This window comes from Botryllus schlosseri, chromosome 15 (genome assembly GCF_051294905.1).
Source record: "Botryllus schlosseri isolate E-star chromosome 15, Bs_hap1, whole genome shotgun sequence".
In the NCBI taxonomy this organism is placed as follows: domain Eukaryota; kingdom Metazoa; phylum Chordata; class Ascidiacea; order Stolidobranchia; family Styelidae; genus Botryllus; species Botryllus schlosseri.
The window spans coordinates 20,705,801-20,722,584 of NC_137250.1; the positions used below are offsets into that span (position 1 = coordinate 20,705,801).

The window sequence follows — 16,784 nt, forward strand, 5'->3', positions numbered from 1 at the left end:
CCCCTGCTCCAGACACTTGAAACGGCAACCACGCTTCACACATCCATATATTATAGGCCTAATACTGTAGTCCTTATAACACGCATACCCAGAGCAAAAATTGACGAATTATCACTAGTACAAAACAGTATAGCATGCATAGAAATGCGAAATTGCACCGGCGGCAACAAATAGATGCCAAATCGCATGAGCACATGGTATGTGGCCGTCGCTTTTGAATAATAAAACGCCTGTAAGGTAGAAGATACCGCCAAGTAGCAGATCATGAAGATGCTCCCTGTAAAAACACCACAGCTTAAAAAGCAAATTCAGCAATGCAAGTTATGAAGGTAACTTACCCATCTGTGGTGCTTGCTACCGCCAGCGCTGGCAGCAGACCTTGCGCAACGTACAGTAACGTTTCAAGGAGTTTGTATTTCTCCAGTAAAATGAATGAGTATATAATGCCAACAGCGGCGAAGATCCACACCCCCCACCTATCAAACACATCAGACCTGCATTTAATCGGCTACCAATCAAAGCCAATGTGTTGAATCCATTTCCAACGCATTTCAAAGTAAAATTCGGTCTATGAACAGATATCAGCCTCTTCCATGACTCAATTCAATGACTCAAAGTCAGGCAATTCATGCCGAATAACGATCGTGAAGTCAGCTAGATGGGTCGCAAGTTATTCACTGGAACCGATGGTCCGTGAATATTTGAAAACGGTGGGTGGAACTGCAATCTAATGGTCGAGCATAGTAACATCCATAAATTGACGACCACATATCGAATTTTCGAAGAATTTTCAACAAATATATGTGATCCCGAACGACTTCCAATTATTACGGAATGACCCACGTTTAGAGTTCATACATTTAGTACTTATTTCTAAGACACGTCCAGTAGAAGTAGAAAATGAAAGATCTGAATAGTCACAAGCAAGTAGTTTCAAAAGGTACTTTTGACAGGTAATTGGAAGTGGTTAGTTCTGAAATTACAAGATTCCTATCTGCGACTAATGCAAAGTAACTGATGACACTATGAACACATGAAATCTAAAAACATTCAAATACGGCACAGTGATATACCGTGATACTATTCCCCCAGTTAAATATTGCTAACTTATCCCAAGACTACCTTCTACTTTACAAAATCAGAAGGTAAAAAGAAAGTAGTTTTGGTTTAAAGGGGCACTGCGCTCTAAAAATGATGTGGTCTCAAATTGAAGGTAAAAACGAACAAAAATTTTTGGCCGCGGCCATTTCCTTCAGAACGCCACCGTAATGGAGCTGCAATTTATTCAAATTTCTACAAGACCAGCTGCCGCGGCTGCTTAACCCGTTACATGGCACGATGTCTTCATCGTTGCACTTGCTCGACGCGATAAGGCAGTCACGCAGAGAACGAAACTTAGACACATTTCCTTCATAACATCGGCTGACAACTATCTAAAATTCGTTCTCTGCGTGACTGCCTAATCGCGTCGAGCAAGTGCGACGGTGAAGATATCGTGCCATGTAACGGGTTAGGCAGCCGCGGCAGCTGAGACCACATCATTTTTAGAGCGCAGTGCCCCTTTAAAAACTAATCAGTAGATGAAGACGTAGTCAAAAAGCATATGCATGTGAGTAAGTAGTACAGACAGACAGACAAGACATGTATTGATTCGTCAAACATAAAATTTGACTGGAGACTGGAGACTGGTGACATTACTACTAGGGTAAACATATTTTGAGATCTGTGAAGGGAGAACACTTCTCACAGGATGTAAAAAATCATCTAGCGGACCAGAAAACATGTGATTTTCAAATTTATACAGCTAAAGTCATTGGGTTGATTAAAAAAAGTTTTTCAAACTTGACTCCAGAAATACCAGTCTCTCGTCTATTCGGCCCACATTTAGCATACTTTGTGGTCTTTTTTGATATTGTAGGCTAAAAATGAGGACAAATTGCCAAAAAGGAGGACATTTGGTCAAAGGGAGGGCATTTCTTGAAACAGAGGCCTATGGTAACCCTATTATTGATGACTAGAGCAAATTTTTGCCACTTATATTACAGCTTTCGGCAGCTTCCTAAATACTCAGAAGTTATGTAGTATGGTGTCTTTAGCTGTTTAAGCTGGAGGGTTCTGATATCAACTTTTCTATACTTTTTTCATGCAACTTTTTGTAACTTTTTCGATTTTTCATTTAACTCTTTAAAACTTTTCATGCAACCAACTTTTCACTGGAAATATTTAGCACTATACGTAAATAGATGGCTTGATTATTTCACTGTTGTTTAAATTTGAGGTCCTTTCTGATCTGACGTACATTCAGGATAGACCGCCGAAAATTATATTATGACAGGGTCAATTTTTTCAGGCAATTGATTTTGTTGACGTCGTCAACACTGAGTTTTGCTACGGTGCCTTGGATACGGATCGATTCGAGTATCTCATACCCTAATATTTTCAAGGAACTTGTCCATAAATGCAACATTTTAGTGCAACTTTTATGAAAAACTAATGCAACTTTCCACGGATTCGACTGCAACAAAAACTTGCCCTGTTGACCACCCCTGAAAAGAGCAATGTTACCTGAGCCATTCCAAGCTAGGATGAACATGATTCAGCATCAACCAAGGTGTGTAGGATCCTGATATAAATAGAAAGATAATGCCTCGATCGCATAGATGTAGAAATTCCCACAACGGTGACCCGCAGCAGATATCAGCTAGCCCCACTGTTTTCTGTAGATCCAACAAGATTTACTATTCCGACTACTGCTAACATGCCATTTACACACTCACGGTAGGGTGATGAGTCTTACACCATGTCACCCAGTGGAATATTGTGGAGACAAGAAACAGACTCACAAGAGAAATGCCGTAAACCCGAGCGCTGACTTCAAAATGGATTGCACTAAAATTATGTGATGATGGCGAATGACTCCAATGTAATGCTGCTGTCTGCTGGCATTTGCTTGACCGTAACATGAGCTCGCCTGAAAAATTGATTGATTGACAGATTTTAGTGCTAAATTCGCATAACATTTGAGGATCGAGCTGCCTTATAGAGATTATAAAGGTATTATAAAGAGCTGGGGTCACATGAATTTTATGCAAATACAATCCAATGTTGTAATGACGCGACTCGAGTCGCAATTTTTGGTGACTAGACTTGACTCGACCTGAGTCAATTTATGCATTGACTCGACTTGTACTTGAGTCAGTATGAACATGACTTGAAACTTGGACGGCCAAGACTGGCATTACATTGTGACTTCGAACAATAGTAAAGTTACTCCATTATCGGTATTTCGTCTACCAGTATTGATACTCGACAGTGGGGTCAGAAATTGTGTGCATAGGAAATTTAGCATGTTGTGTATGCCGGGCATTCGATATCACTCAAGTAGAGTTGTAAAAAAGTGGGTTGAACATCACTTGAACTTGAAACTGAACAATGACTTGGACTCGAGTCACAACATTCTGACTAGACCAGCGGTTCTCAACCTGTTTGGCCATGCGCCCCCCTTGGGGATGGTCGCAAATATTGCGCCCCCCCCACACGATTCCGATTCTGGCTCAGAGTGAGAAAGGCGCTACTATTAATAAGTTATGTTGAATTGCGCGGGGTGTGAAGAAAATTTCAAGATTAATTAAAATCTCTCAAAAATTTGGGACTGAATTCGTAACTTCAATTTGCATGTCGACGGATGCCAACACATACCAATTGAATTAGTTGTCAACGGGCGCACAAATTCCCATCTACAGCAACAGGTTGCCCTTCCGTGATCTAATAGTATACATAATTACATGGTATGTCTTACGCCAAGTTTGAATCCGCATTCCAGTTGTTGAGTCTTTAACATTTCTGACAAATTTCCCTAACTTGTTTGAAAATAGAAATAAAACATTGAACAGGACATCAAATTATTTCAAGGTAGGTTGCACATAGATTGGGTAGGTAGGTTGCACCTAATGCTGGTAGTGACTACAGAGGGCACGGCATCGTTCTGTACTGCCTTGCTAAATTTTATCAGTTTTGGAATTGGATAATTGCGTTTTTAGGGTAACTTAACTGAGGGGGAAACCGGGCAACTTATATTGTATCTAAATCTGTCTTAGGCAGTGCAGTTTGCCAATTATTATTAACAACAGCTACCCAGCGCACCGAACTTTAGGCTACTGCCAAAGCTATGAAGTAATGAATGACTTACACGTGGAAATTGCTCCAAATTTTCAAAGAATATCAAAAATTTGCTCAAATGAAGTTGAAATCAGCCTATACTCCGCTGGAGTTGGAATTTGGCGAGATTTCTTGAATACGAAATAAGTTTCATCTTTAACAATCGTCTTCTCAGAATGACTGTGAAGCACATTTTTAGTCAGAATTCATACAGACGTGGTCAATTTCTCCCGCCCCCCCTGAGAGCTTCCCGCGCCCCTCAGGTTGAGAACCCCTGGACTAGACTCTCTCCACTACGACTTGGACTCAACTCAGCGGTGAAATGAAAAAGAATCAACTGGACTCGAGTCGAGTCATAACTATGAAAGTATGATTCACTTGTGACTTGATTACAACCCTGCTCCAATTTCGACTCATGAGACAAGATGGTGCAACTCCACCAATGCAATGTTTCATTTAATTGGTTAACTAACCTGCTAAAATACTGGGAAGTATCATGACAGCGTGTGATATTGTGTTAGCGTAGTGTTCCAATTGAGTCGGCTCATAGGAAACACCGGTCTTGGCTCTTTCATTCATCCATTTCTTGCATCTCCAGTGAGCTTGCCACGCTCTTATAGTTTGAATCAAGCTTTTTCCATTAGTTGTGCATGGTTTACGAATTTCATTGCCAGCACATACACCATTCATCATTGCTGGTAGTATGTAGCTTCTACTGATAAACCCATGCTATAGGAAGAAAAGAGACCATTCACAGATGCGGTTATAGTAGATATCATTGGTAGCCTACTCAAGTAGAAGTAATGCCTGTAATTCCTACTCAAGTAGGAGTAGTGATTTACAAGACATGTCAAAACAGTTGAAAATGAAGATCTGAAAACTGGTAAGAATTCGATACTTTTTGTAGTCGATCCAAGGTGGCTACTTTCAAGATTGCAGGTTGCATCTTCGCGACATACTCACAATCACAATACTAACAGGTGCAATCTTCAAAAATATATTCATCTATGAACACACGGGGGGTATTTTGCCAAATCGACAAGCAATCTAAAACATAACCACTTGGGTAAGTAGTGCAAGTAGGCAAAATCTACTTGAGTGATTCAAAAAAATAGAAGTGCATCATCAATGACCACCACTACTTATCACTCCCTTCATTGAAATATTGTTCATATAACTATTTGCAGTGTCGCATGACATCAGAAAGAATATCTAATGTAAAAAGAGTGACACATTATTTTAATACTCGGGGTACGGATATGAACCAGAATCAGCGATGCGCATCAATTGCGGGTCATGGGAAATTGGGAATACTGCTGATGGTTGGTCATGGAAACACAACACCTATAATATGCAGCAGTTTCGACTGAATTATTATGAACGCGATGCAAATCGATCCATTAGAAACTTCATTTTCTGATAAAATATAGCGTTACCGATCGTAAACCATGAACCCATCAGTTGATTATTTTCATTTGTACATAATGTACAATGTGTTAGCCGTTATATGTGACTCTCAAGACACAATGTGATGACATACTTTGAATAGATGACATATGAGGATGCTACATGACTCTGAACCGAACCGACAAGATAGCGTAATGGTGAAGCGTCCGGCTTCTTGATCGGTAGGTCGTGGGTTCGATCCCCGGCCGGGTCAGACCAAACACCTGATTAGTAACACTAGTATGGAGTAGTATCCATGACTTCCCTGCTTGGCGCTCATGCATTACTGGGATAGCATGGAGGGGTGGTGATGACTTAGAAAGCCGCAAAGGCTATATCTGCACTTCCTTGTCCAGCGGCATATGCACGTCATGCACTCATGGTATGCATATGCACATATCGTGTGTATGTGTATCATGAGTCGGTGTATATGCCGCAAAAAAACATCAAGGACAAAAATAAACTACGTCCTTTCCTTTTTTCTCCACAGTCTATCAATCAAGCACTCTCACCTTGGCTGGCTTGTTCAATACAGTTTAGAAAGAATTTGGCGACCTTTATAACTGAAGTGGGAAATATATAAGGGAACAAAACAAATCTTTAAAATCTAAATTCATCAGTTCAAGGCACACTTTCATCCAGGCAGACGAGAAAAATTAGACCGACAGATGATTTCATGATCGGAGGCAGATACTCGCTTTAAGTAGAACCACTAATTTACTACTTTATGCTTGTTGCATTGCCGCACTCAACTCAACGTGCAAAGCCCGTCAGCAATCGTCTCCTGTCGCAGTTTCAGGTTTGTTATGATATCCGATTGACCCTTGGATAGGGCGCTTCTATTAAATACTGACTCGTTTTAATGAATTCATCAGCATGTATTATCAAGTTTTGTAGATTCCTATTTGTTTGCATTGAAGCCTTCCACTTCTCCAGTTGTCAACGATGGATCGTCCACCCGTTCGGTCACTTTTTTGAGTTCAAATCATTAAATCATAGCAATTTAGAGAGGAGAGGAGCGTACGATTAGCGCCACCTACTAGTGACTCGCTAACGGAGTTGAGAATGAGATTGAGATTTGAGAATAGTGTTGCTGATAATAGCAGTCAAATTTCTATTTCATGATTTTGGCATTTCTGAGTGGAGTTTGTCTCGAGTATTTTATATATGGCATACGTCTAATACTTGACATATCTTCCGGCCGTTGGCAGACTTCTCTATGTATTGTATAAAGTTATATTTTACAGATATCGATAAGATGGAACGTGTAATTGTGTAATTGGTATCCGAGTTCTCCCGACCTTCTCATCGCCTTGCAATTGTCATAAATCAGCTGTAAGTAGTGTACATTTGTAAGCAGCCGAGATGATAACAAGTTATGAATCTCATCTATCAACCAGCTTAGAACGGGAGTGCGTCCATTCCATTGATCGACCTAGTTCTAGTTGTAAAACTGGTACCGGCCTACCGGGTAGCTGGAGCTGCTGACTGCTTTCACACTGGGGGCTCAGCACTCTAGGATAGCGTAGAGTGGAAAAACGGTGGTGCTGACTCAGAATGAAAATCACTGGTTTAAATGATTTCGTTGTAATGTATATTTCAATTGTAAGTGTGTTGTTGTGTGATCATTCCTGAATTAAAAATGATCCGCTTCCATGTAAAGTGCGATTTTGTCTCCTCAATTACATGCATTGAACAAACTAACTTTTACTTATGAATGTGAGCTGCATTTTATGCAATTCTAATATGCTCCTATTTTAGTTCTATGTTATAGGCTTCTGGATTTTGATTTAATATTTTTTAAACTCGTCTGGCAATTAAAGGTTCCGGTAAATCGTAACTGTGTCAAATTTTGGAGGCGGTAACTATGGACACAAAGAGGATCTTCCGAGATTTCAATCATTGGTAAAAGCTTCCAATGTTTTGTGACTGCTGGCATTGTAATATTTTTTACTTTTCAGTAAATTTCTGGTCTTCACATGTCTTCTGCCTGCGGAGCTATTCGTATCGTTGTATTTGGACAGTGTGATTAATTGGTCGTTATGGCTTGTTTTGCTACCAATTTGGACTTTGAAAGTCCTCGTTATTGCTGGTGCGTTAGTTGGAACAATAGTATGGTGTCATAAACCTTTTCGGCGGTAAGTGAGAAACTGTCCAAACTATCAATATAGTCTTCTAATGTTTGGGTTTTTCGCTGATAGAAATGAAGCAGATGGATTCACAGATTTTAAAGCAATGCTGATCACAGTCGGAATTCAAGTGCTCCTTCTACTTTTTGAACTGCTTCTGTGTAACAAAATTGAAAGCAACAGTCCGATATCGTGGATCTTGGTGTTCACGCCAATGTATCTTGTTTCGACGCTCTCCATCGGTGCATGCATTTGGGGATACAAAAATGCCAGGTCGACTGAGGTAGGCCTATATATCATTGAATTTATGATTAATATCCTTACCGTACTGATTGATTTTGATAATAATATATTTGCCGTTCTGCATTAGACTACCTTGTCAGAGCAATGAAATTTATTTTCAGTAGGCCCACATGTATTGATGCAGTTGACTCTCACTTGCGACCTAGACTTACGGTACTCAATTACTACTTAACATTTCTGAAATTCTCAATAAATTACAATTGTTGGGAGCAGGGTATCTATGAAGGCATGGAATGAGAATTTTCCATACTAGACCAACTATTTTCTCAGGTGGCACTCCCTTGCTTTAGATAAGGATGCTATTTTTCACTACAATATAAGTCTTCTATCTCAATGACATGCATGTCGGGTAGTGGGCCTAATAAACAATTTCGATTTGGTACTGTAACATAAAAATTTTGTATAGCCTACTGGTACGTCACCGGAATTGTAAAATAGAAAATCAATATTTTTCTATATTGACAGGGTTAATTCTTATTATTTCTACCGTATTTAGTTTTTGCTCATGATAGCGTATTATTGAAAGCATGCTAAATAAATCCATTTGATTGCCAGCTCGAAAGCCTCATCTCACTGAACACTCTTCTTTTCGTCTTTGTATCATTGAAACTTCACAACGTCATACATTGGAACTGGTCGGTCATTTTTATACCTTTGTGGATTATCATGTGTCTGCCCACTATTGTAGTTTTACATCATCTGTGGACTCTTGCATTTTTGAGGTGAGTAAAGGATCCGTTGTATTGAAAAAGTTTATTCGTTATCAATATTTATATGAAATAACATAGCTCATTTGAGCAATTAAATATTTGAATCTGTGTGCTGTAGGACTAATTGATTAAATGTATACCGTATTTTAATTGATTTGTAACAAGATTTCACACTTTGTTGAGTTTTTAATCATTTCATTTTATTCCTTGGGATTTCCTGGATAATAAGAGGAATACCTACGCAACATGTATTCCTGGATGCTTTTGCCAATCATTAATTTTGACTTTTCTAGTAACCTCAAATTGAAGGTTTGATTTACATCTGTTACTTGAGCTTCCTCTTATTTTACATTTAGGGAGCGTACTCGTTTTCATGACGAGCCACATCAGCCTTTGATCGCCATATGTAACATGCGGATTTAATTTATGATATGAAATGAGTAGATCACTCCTTCATATTGAATAGGCTACCTCTGACACGCTGACTTGCTCAAGTATTACAATCAGAATGGAATGCTAACTTGACGATCTGTTTCAACCCGCATCTTCATTTTTTTGTTATATGTGGCCTTGGCTCACAATAACGATAAGGTTTTTTGAGATGCTCCTTTAGAGCTCTTCTGGACCTTGACCATGACATCCGTAACCTATGTAGTCCGACTATTTTGTGCTGCGGTTTATAAGATTGCCACGTTCGTGGAGGTATCGTGCCCTGCTCCTGCCAATATTAAATCCGCTGCATTTGGTTTCCACAGATCAAATTTTCATGGGGTCGACAAACAGAGTCTTGTCTTGGATACCATAATGTGGATCGCAATTGATGTACCACTGTTAACTTTTGAAGTAAGTCATTTGTCATTTTCGTGACATTTTGCTTCGCCCTCCTCCTCCCATTTGCGCCTTAAGAATAGAACACTAACAGGCTATTGTAGGGCTCGACAGAATCGAGTACCTGAATAATTCCATCCTGAGTCTGGTATTCGAGTGCCACCAGAAGTGAGCAAATTAGTCATCGTTGGTACTGATGTAGAAGTAGTCCTTGTCAAAGTACAATTTGTGATTTCCAAGTAAGTAAAAAAGTATGCATTCTATAGGCCTAGTTTTTGTATAAAAATACGAGAACTGTATACTGGAAGTTGTAGCAGTCTGCAATCATTACCATTTGAGATAGTGCAAGTATGCAAAATGTACTGGAGTACCAGGAGAAAGTAGAAGTATTTTGTTGTTGATTACCACCTATCATATCTAGGGCGATTATTTTTCGATATTGCGAAAAAGTAACAATTTTGTCAAAATTGCAAAATTTTTTGGCAAACTGTATGTTTTTTGGTATCGTAGAGGTTGCACTGCCAGTGAAATTTTTACACCTTGTAGACTGTTTAATAGTCTTACAGTTGAAGATGGCCCATTGTCTGTTCACTGTGAATCATAACCATCGAATGAAACAAATAAGTCGACATGGCGTGATGATCATCACATCTAAAAACGAGTGAAATTTTTAGTCTCGGTCAGCCATTTTAATAAGCTCACGCCAATATCACAAATCTGAAGCTTGATTGCGTGATGAACATTGGTTCTCGACGTATCAGTGTTGGGATCAAGTCACTACCTTCGAGTCACGAGTCATTTCGAGTCATCGCACATTTTGACTCGAGTCAAGTCAAGTCGATCGATTTTCGAAGGTGACTCGAGTCAAGTCAAGTCACTCGATTTCTGGAGATGACTCGAGTCGAGTCGAGTCAAGTCAAGTCACGAGTCAAGTCACAACTCAAGTCAAGTTTCCTTTTCAAAGTATGGGGCATGATTACGTCATTGTCTTTTGCTAGCTGCCTGAAATACAGATTGAGTTGTCATTGTTTCTGAACCGATGAACGAATATAGAGTTGAATATAAACGCATGAAGGCATCGATCACATATACGTAGAACTGCTCAACTACGTAAGTAATTGCATAGCGTCAGTTTATAGTTACCAGCCAAGATAGAGAAACGAATTGATAAGATGCAATACACCGCCCATTTACAAATTGATATGATACAATTCGAGCCTTCGCCAATGGTTGAGGAATATAGCAACTATATTCGAATCAAATTTCATTAAAACAAGAGGTTTGGTCAAGGTAAGAACAGAGAACAGAAATAGACATTTTTCTATTACATTACTTTACAACTAATTTAGGACAACGTAAGCTGTAAGCTTCGATCACATCGTTTACGGTCAATTTATTTGTGAGACAACGATGGAGACTCAGTAAAACGCACGATTATTGATTGGTTGGTCGCTCTCATGGGTTACACCAGCTTTTGGCGAACAATCCGACCATATACAAGACACAGTGATTTTTATCGACACCGATTACTTGATGACTTGAAATTGACTCGTGAAGTTTGCTCCGAGTCACGAGTCAATTCACATTTCTGATGCGCCGAGTCAAGTCAAGTCATTTTAGCCAAGTGACTCGAGTCAAGTCAAGTCATACGAAAAAAGTGACTCGAGTCAAGTCATGACTCGAGTCATCCCAACACTGCGACGTATGGTTGGATCACGAGATGTTAACAAAATCCAGATGTTGTTGCGGCCTAAAAAGGTTGATCTTGGAATCATTGTCTGTCGGTATGAAACAACGGGTGTGTTGTTATCACTCAGACAGTATACACTGAAATTCAATGCTGTCAGCAAACAATTGCTGCTGTTAAGCGTTTTTCCACTATTCTTGCCAAGCTACTTTGTAATGGCAGACAGTTTCAACCAGAAATGTGCCACAATTATGTTATGCACAAAAAAAATAAATGATTGCCCGAATTATTACATGATAACTGTAATAATGAGAAAGTTCAAATATTTACCTTTTTGAAACCACCAAGAAGATAATACGGTACCAGTCACTGAGTCACACGTCATCAATGAATTTTGTCTTGACTCGAATAATTGCAACGGATACCCCACTCGGGTTCGAGTAGACGGTTGTGTCCGTCACTAGTTTACAGGCATCTAGCAATACCACGACATGTTTGAAACATTTGACTTCGTTCACAGATATTGCTCGCCAGCAGGCTGGATCAGCAGAACGATATATCTTGGGTCAACATATTCATACCTCTTCATATTTCCCTATTGGGCTTGATATGGAGCACGTTTGGTAGAAAAGGCGGTAACACGTGTACGTAAAAGCATAGTTGCTATTTTTCAGTGCATTTAATTTTTCCGTTCCTTCCATTCTCCAGGGTGGTTTGGACTTCGCGAAGATTTCTGTACCATTTTTCTGCGGATATGCCCCTTCATGCGCCTTTACGGTAATGTTGAATGCAAAGAGAGGGAAGGAGGCGATGGGTCTGAGATCATGATGATGCCCGTCGTTACTCAAGTAGTTTGTAAAAGTCCGAGTAAATGTGAACCTGTGGTCGCTGTTACGCATATCGCCACGCCCGATTAATGCATCTTCATTTCGCAGACCTAGTCTTGTGTGTCTTTCCATTTTTTCTCACTCTCTGAATCCGCTTCTATCATGCGTTTTTTTATCATTTCGTCTGCAAGCCTGTCTTACGCAACTGTGAATCTTATTCTTATTTGTACAATAAAATTTCAGACTCTTTATGCTGTAAATGCGAGCTGACCTTTTGAAAATGATTTGTAAGGTTGTAATGAGCAACTAGCGATATCAGGAATATGTGGAGTTGTGAAGGGTTCATTTCGTAGACTTACCTATGAAGTGATAGCAATTTATATACATGACTGACTCCAATCAGCAGACGTTGTCGGTAGTACTTGAATAGCTTGTGTACTTGTACGAAGGCCGTGAGTATGGGAGGGCCAGAATACGGGATTCGGGCGATGCCTTTTTGCACTATATTCTTTGCTTTTCGCAGTAATTTTATTTCAAGCCGTCTTCAAGTCTGGTGTACCGGGAAGCCTTTTCAAGATTTGATAATATAAAGTAGTAATGGGCGGCTATATTATATTTATCCGCTCAAGACAAGGTGTACGATGTGAAGTAATGAACAAATAGGATATCCAAATGACGAAGTATCAGTATCAAAACGGTTTCTTGATCTAATATCCACCAGGTTCAACGCCATTACTCGACCGTTTCGAGTGTATTCTATAAATCTTCACTCGCTTTTCTATTTGTCATTCACCGGGCCCCTCTCTGGGATCTGTTAAAAGTATGCCATAACAAGCGCGAGTGGGTAGGAGGAGCCCAGACCCCAGATAAAACTGCGAAACCTGTTATTGCCGAAATTCGAACCGGGATCTGTCACGTCGATCACGATCCAGAGGTATGATTCAGTAGCAGCGAACCAGACAAAACAAATTTTGAAAGCGTTAAATTGTGTCTTCAACGAAGAACCAATACTACTAAAACTCACTTGTCAGGTGTGCTATGTTATTATTGATTATTTCCATTTGGAAATTTTAAAGCGGCCGATCAGAGAAAACCAGCCAGCCGACGGAGTACGTGAGGTCCTGTGCGGCAGCTGTGTTGAAATTGATTCAATTCGAGATAGTGGGCGGGCAGCGCAGGATTTACACCAGAAATCCGAGGAACAGCGGAAATTTTAGGATTTCAACAGTTTACGAGATCCAGCTTATTACCAATACTGTCGGTATCTATAGGCTAGCTATACTCGGAAATCAAAATTGTCGACATCTGCCATTCTGCTGTTTTACAACAGCGCGGTTCGGTATAGCAGGAACTGCACTGGGAATACTGAATCAACAACCACGTAGGTTATTCGTAGGTCCGGAAAATGAATGAAAAGTTGATATTGAAATAATTTATCAATATACTATACAGTCACCGGAGTCATGGACCGCGACCCCTGACATATCGATCTCACCTTCCGACACATGCGACGTCTTTTTGTCGCCTGTCCCTATATATTGTCTTCTTTTACTTTCATTCAGTGTGCATGCCTCCTTTTTTACATCGCCTAGCTAGGCCAGGTGGGTGTCTGATTTCGAAGACTACTCCAAGCCATTATGACACCTTCCAATCTTTAATTGTACCGCAGTCTTTTGGTGTATTGATATGGTGAAATTGTTAACAATAAATTGAATTGAATTATAATATTTTTAATTTAATGAATTGAAAGAATTTTTGATAACCTTTTTTAGTAAACCTGTGCATAACATCTGGAATAAAAATTAGATACACAGTACCCAGCTTGCTATTGAATCATGCATAACGGTATGCATGTTCAACTTTTAATCGACAGCACGAGTTCATATGGCTCAAAGTCAAAATGCTTCCACTTTGCTGTACTGAGTGTACTCCTACAATTTACTCTTGTGAATTCAATAGGGAGCCTGGAGCATCAACTCTGGAATAACATGTTTTTATTATTTACTATGGTCTTACTGCCTCAACAGATGAGTCATTTGCGGTATGGTTATCCCACAAGAACTTATAAATCTATTTAGCTATAGCGGAGATCTATATCATATTGCGAACTGGACGATATTTGTGTTGTTGACATCTAAATCCTGGTGTCCAAATCATGGCTCTGTTGAAATGTAAGATACCATAATGAGAACAGAGGCATGCATTTGGTATTCTTAGCTACTGTACAGTAGGGTTGTTGAACAAATACCTATTTTTTCCAAATTTCGCTTGCTTGGTGATAAAATGGTTAGGTTGCCTAAAAAAGGGCTACACGCAAAATTTGAGTCAATTCCGACCAGTAATACAAGACGTGTAATCTGAAATTGAGATTTTTACCTACTGTACAGGCGTACACCAATTGATGTGTCGCTAGAGTACAACAATTTATTTATGACAATCTTGAATTTTTCTGAAATACCAAAAATTAGTTCATTTTCAACTTGAATAATTATGTTGATTTTGTTTTATCATTGAAGTAGGCCACCAGTACTGAAATAGCTGTTATTGGATGCTAACACTTGTATGTATTTTTCTTCAAAATATAATGTTGTAGCCAAGGGGGTGAAACAGTCTTGTACAAACTATCAATCTGGTTTGACGGTCAACTTAACTTCTGTTTTGGAGTAGTTCTAGTTCTAATTGTGCATTCTGAAAAAAAAAAAATTAGTTGCCAAACAACTAAAAAACATTTGTTGGCGTGAATGGTGGTACGGTACTGAGGTTCTGTTGCGTGTTGTTCTTGCACCCATTGCTATATCTTAGTCCTCATTAATAACAGTAGCGTAGCCGAGGGCGGGGGGGGGGTGGTTTTTGCGGTCGGGACCCTTACCGTTTCAGACTAATGTTCGTATGGAAAACTGATCTGATTCGTATAGATTGAAAATTAACGAATTACTTCAACATTGAATCTAGTTATCGTCGTGTTTTAGGTAGTTGCGGATTTTTAAAGGTCATTAGTTGTAGTTCTAGTTACAAGATTTGAAAGTGATTCGTTCTAGGTCTGACTACGCATTTTGAAAATTCAGTAGTTGCTAAAGTTCGGACGAAAGAAACTTTTTTTCCTTTTCCAGATATTGAGGCATCTGTTTCATTGTTAAAGTAGATTATGTCGTTAGTGGTTCTGGAAATGAGATGTTCGTGAGATCGTGACATAAGGATAAATTCTTCGTTTCACTGGATGTTGTACGTTTGCCGTTCTCTGTTTAACATGGTTGATATCATGCTACTGGTAGAGTAGTAGACTTGGATCAAGTTTCTGACAGGCAGTGAAAGATGGACATTGCTAAATTTACGCGGATGACAATATTTGTTGCATTTCATCTTATATAGACTCGCAGAATTTAACTGTGATGCGGGATAATTGTGTTTACATGAAATGCTCTGTAATGGTGATTTAGTTAGGATATTATAAGCGAACCTGTGGCCAGGTTATCAAAGAATACTGTAGGAAGGTAGAATTCATTTCTCTTTGATTGATTATCACAAGGTCCTTTCTTCATATGTTTGCAGCTTCGTGCTTTCATGGGTATGTTTTGTTGAGTATTGAAACGCCACCACTAGCTGGTGTTGGTCGATGTTGTTATGTCTGGATATACGAAAGAAAATCAATGTCGAAACTTTGCTCCAAATATATTCAACAAGAACAAATGCCAAAACTGTTTCAAGCCCCGGGAGACCCATCTACTTTTGGACAAGGATTTGAATAAGGTATGTGGTCTGATATTCTATATGATTTGATCCGACATGGTTTGATAGGTTCAAAGAACTGAAGCTCCTTTAATAATATCTGTGAATCAAAAGCAAGTAGATTTACCGCCCCATAACTAATAACAGCATTTGAGACTAACCGGTTTGTAACCTATTGAAAGCGTATCAGCCGTAACAAATTATAAGAGCAAGGCCATCCATATTGAAGACCACGGATGTCTTTGTAGATATTCGCCCGATATAATAATAGATTATCACTAACCTCACGGTGTTACATTGCATTTCGCAGGCAACTCCAATTTATGTGGGATGGCTCCTTTTCGCCCCAATCGGAACTGATTTTAGTAATCCCACCCACCGAACACGGGTAAGATCATGCGGTAATTTGGCTTTGAGCTTGTAAAAGTTACCTCTTTTTTGTGTGTAGAAATGGCAAAGACGATACTTTATTCTGTTCGAACATGGAGCACTCCGCTACGCACTTGACGATAATGTAAGTTGCTGATCATTTCTGGACGATTGTTGCAGATTTGTTGCCTGCTTCTAATTTTTATATCTTCAATTTGTATTTTCAACGTCGTGAAGGGTAGCCTAAAGTCTAATTCTTATTAGTACTTAGCTGATATGGTGTATTATATTCAGAAGGTGGTGTGCTTGTGTGTGTAGATATAGTATTCAACTTAGTAATAGAGATGCAAGAGATTTTGTGAAGAAGCGAGTTCATCATAGTGTGTAATTGATAGATTTGATGGTTGACTGATTCTCATTGTTTACGAAGATTCAGTCTACTATAGCCATTTGAACAAAAAGACGTTATGTTCCTAATTATATTGTCATACATATCCAGATTAGAGAGAGAGAGAGTGGTTTCTTATGTCAACCATGAACTACAAAAGGCACTGTTGATGATTATTCAAGTTATAAAAAGAAATATCAATCTGAAGCCTAT

The 16,784-nt window shown here is 39.2% G+C and overlaps 3 protein-coding genes across 5 annotated transcripts in view; 2 read left to right on the plus strand and 1 right to left on the minus strand.

The window, feature by feature from the left end:
• Positions 1-29: 29 nt before the first annotated feature.
• Positions 30-4,940, minus strand: LOC145457262 (monocyte to macrophage differentiation factor-like). The gene is made up of 5 exons (XM_080335450.1): positions 4,632-4,940; positions 2,778-2,971; positions 2,566-2,717; positions 339-476; positions 30-277 (listed from the first exon to the last, which is right to left on the minus strand). The coding sequence occupies exons 1-5, from the start codon at positions 4,849-4,851 to the stop codon at positions 115-117; spliced, it is 867 nt and encodes a 288-aa protein (XP_080191576.1). The 5' UTR covers positions 4,852-4,940; the 3' UTR covers positions 30-114.
• Positions 4,941-7,354: 2,414 nt separating this feature from the next.
• LOC145457571 (transmembrane protein 185B-like) lies at positions 7,355-12,337 on the plus strand. The gene is made up of 7 exons (XM_080335794.1): positions 7,355-7,509; positions 7,566-7,742; positions 7,806-8,016; positions 8,592-8,758; positions 9,502-9,589; positions 11,782-11,905; positions 11,970-12,337. Exons 1-7 carry the CDS (start codon positions 7,472-7,474, stop codon positions 12,176-12,178), a joined length of 1,014 nt encoding a protein of 337 aa, XP_080191920.1. The 5' UTR covers positions 7,355-7,471; the 3' UTR covers positions 12,179-12,337.
• A 3,221-nt stretch (positions 12,338-15,558) lies between these two features.
• LOC145457398 (uncharacterized) overlaps positions 15,559-16,784 on the plus strand; it is a 33,908-nt gene continuing 32,682 nt past the window's right edge. For 2 of the 3 annotated variants that reach the window (XM_080335606.1, XM_080335608.1), the window contains exons 1-3: positions 15,561-15,835; positions 16,125-16,202; positions 16,263-16,328. In XM_080335606.1, the coding sequence (XP_080191732.1) occupies positions 15,710-15,835; positions 16,125-16,202; positions 16,263-16,328 (270 nt within the window). In that variant the 5' untranslated portion in view covers positions 15,561-15,709. Of the gene's footprint in view, positions 15,836-16,124; positions 16,203-16,262; positions 16,329-16,784 lie in introns of all 3 variants that reach the window. The other variant, XR_013920870.1, reaches the window with a different exon arrangement.